The sequence below is a fragment of the Haplochromis burtoni genome, unplaced genomic scaffold, assembly GCF_018398535.1.
Source record: "Haplochromis burtoni strain Fernald_Lab_line unplaced genomic scaffold, NCSU_Asbu1 Contig_27, whole genome shotgun sequence".
In the NCBI taxonomy this organism is placed as follows: domain Eukaryota; kingdom Metazoa; phylum Chordata; class Actinopteri; order Cichliformes; family Cichlidae; genus Haplochromis; species Haplochromis burtoni.
Window position 1 is genome coordinate 528,448 of NW_024582388.1, and position 5,126 is coordinate 533,573.

Here is a 5,126-nt window from a genome sequence, read left to right on the forward strand (position 1 = left end):
ATTTAGGTCAGTATCGGACCGATACCGATACGTAATATCGGATCGGTCCATCTCTAATAATAAAGATTTACATGACAGAAAATATGTTAGAATAATTAAGCAAAAATCTTTATATTCTTGAAAATACAGTGTAAAAAGTGAGAACAGTAATCCCTGTCACAATAAAGAAACTTATAAATGACATATTGGAAGGTTACAGCTGTCAGAACTTAGTATAATGTGTAGAAGTGCTTGCTTTGATGTACGTCAGGACATCTGCACCCACAGAATTTTACCAGTTTCTCACAATGCTCTGAGGGGACCATTCTCCAGTTTTCATCCAGTCTTTGCCACAGAATTGTGACTTGTGTGTGGAAGCAGACATCTTTAAACTTCCCCAGATATCCACAGTAAAGCAGGAGTCCCTCAAATTCGACGTTCACTATAAAAATCGAACTCACATTTGAACTGTTTAACTATTAGTTGTTCCACAAGGGCTTCTATTTTTACATGTTTCAGCTTGACTCACATGCTGCCTTTTCATGGATTTAATTTTAAGCATCTAAAGTAGAAAGTTTAATGTTTCCTTTGAGATTTTTTGTATAATGAGAATCTTTATAGTTTTCCCCTGTAATAAAGTGACTCTGTTGGCACTTGAACCCACAAGCTTTGAATTGCATCTGAAGAAAATCATTAGAAGTCTAATGCTCTATCCATTGCGCCACAAAGCCTGCTGAATGCTGGCTGTTGGGTCATTAAGCAAACCTGCAAAACTCAACCCAGAATCTCCAAATCATTCGATTGTAATCTTAAACCTTCCTATAAGTAAACTTCAATTTAATTTCAAGCTGGAAATTAGAGTCCATAAAAGCAGTTATGACTGAAAACTAAATGGCAGAAGAATTGGAGAAAAACAGGCCCTTGAATGGCAGCCTCTGATGGGACTAAGACCTACAAACTTTGAATTAGAGCTTAACTGCCAACTGGCAACACATGAAAGACTACCATTAAAGTTCATTCTGTGTTTAGTGAACCTGAATAACTAACCAGTTTGGTGGTTACACAGTCCCAGTTGATCAAGATGCTTCGTGCTGGGATGACTAAAATCACACTGGCCAGTAGCTAAGATGTAGCAGCACTTGGTCTATAACAAAGGTTCTCCACACACTTTAATAAAGTGGCTCTGGTGGGATTTGAACCCACACACTTTGAATTGCATCTGACATGATCTAGCTAGAAATCCAATGCGCTATCCATTGTACCACAGAGTCTGCTTGAGTCACTGTTGCTTTCAGTTCAAGTCTGTTCATACATTAACAATAGTAGCTCAGGAAATTGGATTTTGTAATGGCAGTTAGTTAAGAAAGTTATATGGTAGAGCCTGACTCTTGTGGCCGTCAACCCCACGAGCTTTCGATTACATCTTGACTCTTTGCCAGTCCAATGTGGCCACCACATAAACACAAGACTATTCTAATGTTTATCACAGACCATTTGAAGACCTGAAGAACATTGTTTTGTTTTTTTATTTTCCAGTCAGTCTCATATGGTTAGTATTCTTGTTATTGTCCAGATTCGATCTCGAGGTTCCAGGTTGAACATTATCATAGTTGCTGAAGGCGCAACTGACCGACAAGGACAACACATTACCTCTGATTTTGTAAAGGATGTGAGTAGAGCTGTGTTTCAGACTGACACAGAGGGGAACCAGAAGCTGGACCAGCTGGTGGATATAAACATGAAAATGAAAAGCTATAGCAGAGCAACCTTTCTGTTTTGAATCCAAACATTTGCCACATGCCACACACATAGGAAAGGTTTCATTGTGATATTATAGACATTCATGTTTCGGTGTCATGGTTTCTTTAGCTCAGTAGACACTGACATTGAATGACTCAAAACTCAAGAAGTTTATTGTCATTTCATATTGTGTTACCCAGCCTGAAACGAAATACTGTTTCTCACCAGCCTCTCCAGTGCAAAAAGCAATACAGTTTAAAAAGAATAAATACAGTTTAAAATGATCTGATGTCTTAAAAAGTTTTTAAATAAAAGGGAAATATGGTGTTATAAAGTGTACCCTGTAGTGCAGCTGATTGACTGTTGATGGCACTAAATGTATATTTCAGCCAAATTACAGCAAAGAGCAAAGAGAAAGACTACCAAACAAAAAGAAATTCCTAAATTTAAAGTTTTCAACAAATTCAAAATTGTCTTTTAGAAATGTTTTATGAGAAAGGACCAAATATGTGAACACTGCATGTAAACTGAGCTGTAAATAAAATAAGGTTCTGCAGTCAACTTTAAACTAACCCTGCTGGCTAACAGCAATAGTATAAGTAAATTATTGATGTATCTCTACAGCACACTGCTTTTCATGACCAGTTAACTTCACATATGAAGCTTCTCCCAAATTGTGGCAAACGTCTGCTGATGAAGGGCAACCTGTTGGTGCTCTTTGGAAACGCAAAGGTCTCTCAGTAATTAGCGCTCAGACTTATCCTACGTTACTGGTTCCAGCTTTTGGCAATGCAAAACATTTTCTGTCATGTTTTAAACTGCCTTTGCTTGTTTATATCCCTCTAGAATCGTGCTGATAAGAAAAGGCTGAACATTATTATTGTAGCCGAGGGTGCCATAGATCGCCACAACAAATCAATAACCCCCGATTATATCAAGGATGTAAGTACGGTCACGAAGCCTGGCCGATACACGGAGCCACAAATTCTCCCTCAGAAGCATGGGCCACTGTCTTTCGTGGTTTGGATGTTGGTTTCCTTCACCATGGGAACACACCATTTCGTGTCCTGTATGCTGTTGTATTTCGTTCTTTTTTACACATTTCATTTGGCATGTTTATATATCCATTTATGAACCATTTATGGATGAGCTGTACGGTTCTCTTTGCACCCTGTATTTTGCTTTATGCCTGTTCACTTTGCATGTGTATTACATGACAGGAGATGTTTTGCATGATTTCTCCTTCTTATTTTTTTTCTTTTGGCATGTCTTTTCTTGTTATTGTATGTTCCTACCAATGTTCTTGTTTATTTTTAAGATGCTATATAATCCTGCTTTATATAATATTACATTGACACTACATATTTAGTAGAAATATGATCACATTCTTCAGAAATTTGGAATTTTTTAAAGTGAAATCCTAAATGTTTTTTATAGATATATTGTATTTAACTGGAATGGCATATATTTTTAAGCCCTTTATCCCAACTAATAATTCATGTTTACTATTCAAAACCAGCTGGTAGTGCGCCGCCTGGGTTTTGACACCAGGGTTACTATCTTGGGCCATGTGCAGAGAGGTGGAACACCCTCAGCGTTTGACAGAATCCTGGTAAATAGCAATCAATAAATAAGACTCATATCATGGATTGGTGAAAGTAAAAAAAAAAAAAAAGTTCTGTGCTCATTACTTCCCTCTGAATGAACTTTAATCTTTGCAGGCAAGCCGCATGGGTGTGGAGGCAGTGCTAGCATTACTGGAGGCATCTGCAAACACCCCGGCCTGCGTCGTGTCTCTGGTTGGCAACCAGGCTGTTCGACTGCCACTTATGGAGTGTGTTCAGATGGTAAGTATGTTTGTTTTAGAGACAGATATGAGATTGTTAGGTTTTATAATAAAGGTCAAAGGTCCATCATCAGAATCAGAATCTTTCCAGTAGAGGAAACTGTTTTGTTGAAGAGATGTGGCTAGAATTTAGAAAGAGATGAATTTTGGAAAACAAAAATACAACAAAAGCCTCAAGTTATATTGGTCTTTTCACTTGTCCTAATCTTCTTTCGTAGCAGGAGTCACACAGAATTATGTGTAAAGGCGACTCTGGTGGAACTTAAATTTTTGAATTGCATTTGAAGGGAACCACTAGAAGTACAATACACAAAGCCCAATGAATGACTAAATTCATGCTGGAAAAAAACTGAGATTTTGGTGTAGCAGGAACCTTGAACAAGGTTTTCCGCTTGTTCAAGGTTCTGTGCTGTGGATTCTGTGCTTAGTAAAGTTGAGGCTTTCATTGCGCCACACAGCCTACAAAGCCATGTCTTGATGACCCAGAATGTGGCGTAGAATTCACGTGGGTGATGTGAACGTCCCTGGAAACCCCATTCTGAGTACCTCCTTTACAGATGCGCATTTGTGTGCAACCTGAATCTTCTCTGCTTTGCAAAGAATTCAAGGGAAATAAAACCCCTCAAGAAACAATGAATGCACAATGAAAGCCTCAACTTTACTAAGCACAGAATCCACAGCACAGAACCTTGAACAAGGGGAAAACCTTGTTCAAGGTTCCTGCTACACCAAAATCTCAGTTTTTTTCCAGCATGAATTTAGTCATTCATTGGGATTTGTGTATTGTACTTCTTGAGTTAGTGATTCTGGTGGAACGCAAACCTAGAAAATTTCATCAACAGTCAAGCATATGGCTGTCATTTAAATACAGTTGAGTTTGCTGTTGATGAAATTTTCTAGGTTTGCGTTCCACCAGAATCACTAACTCAAGAGGGTTTTTATTTCCCTTTGAATTCTTTGCAAAGCAGAGAAGATTCAGGTTGCACACAAATGCGCATCTGAACAGTAGGTACTCAGAATGGGGTTTCTAGGGACGTTCACATCACCTACGTGAGTTCTACGCCACATTCTGGGTCATCAAGACTTGGCTTTGTAGGCTCTGTGGCGCAATGGATAGCGCGTTGGACTTCTAGTGGATCCTTTCAGTGGCAATTCAAAGGTTGTGGGTTCAAGTCCCACCAGAGTCGCTAATTTAAAGGGGAGAACTTTATTGAAGGTTCCTGCTACACAAAAATCTTAGTTTTTGACCAGCTTTATTGTAGTCATCTAAACAAAGTGCTTTGGTCAACTGAAAATCTGTTACTACCACCAGGAAATGAAAGCCTCAAGTTTACAAAGCACAGAATCCACACTACTTGTAGTAGCATATGGCTGTCATTTAAATACAGTTGAGTTTGCTGTTGATGAAATTTTCTAGGTTTGCGTTCCACCAGAATCACTAACTCAAGAGGGTTTTTATTTCCTTTGAATTCTTTGCAAAGCAGAGAAGATTCAGGTTGCACACAAATGCGCATCTGAACAGTAGGTACTCAGAATGGGGTTTCTAGGGACGTTCACATCA

At 38.6% G+C, this 5,126-nt stretch overlaps 1 protein-coding gene and 1 non-coding gene across 8 annotated transcripts in view; both read left to right on the forward strand.

The window, feature by feature from the left end:
- The window catches only part of LOC102305234 (ATP-dependent 6-phosphofructokinase, platelet type), a 67,108-nt gene that overhangs the window by 10,614 nt on the left and 51,368 nt on the right, over positions 1–5,126 (forward strand). For 4 of the 7 annotated variants that reach the window (XM_014332308.2, XM_014332309.2, XM_005917998.3 and 1 more), the window contains exons 8-10: positions 2,566–2,661; positions 3,239–3,331; positions 3,441–3,566. In XM_014332308.2, coding sequence (XP_014187794.1) covers positions 2,566–2,661; positions 3,239–3,331; positions 3,441–3,566 — 315 coding nt within the window. Of the gene's footprint in view, positions 1–1,552; positions 1,649–2,565; positions 2,662–3,238; positions 3,332–3,440; positions 3,567–5,126 lie in introns of all 7 variants that reach the window. The other 3 variants (XM_014332310.2, XM_005917999.3, XM_005918000.3) reach the window with 1 other exon arrangement.
- Positions 4,661–4,752, forward strand: trnar-ucu. Its single transcript is given in 2 exon segments — positions 4,661–4,697; positions 4,717–4,752. It is a non-coding gene; the product is annotated as a tRNA-Arg (tRNA).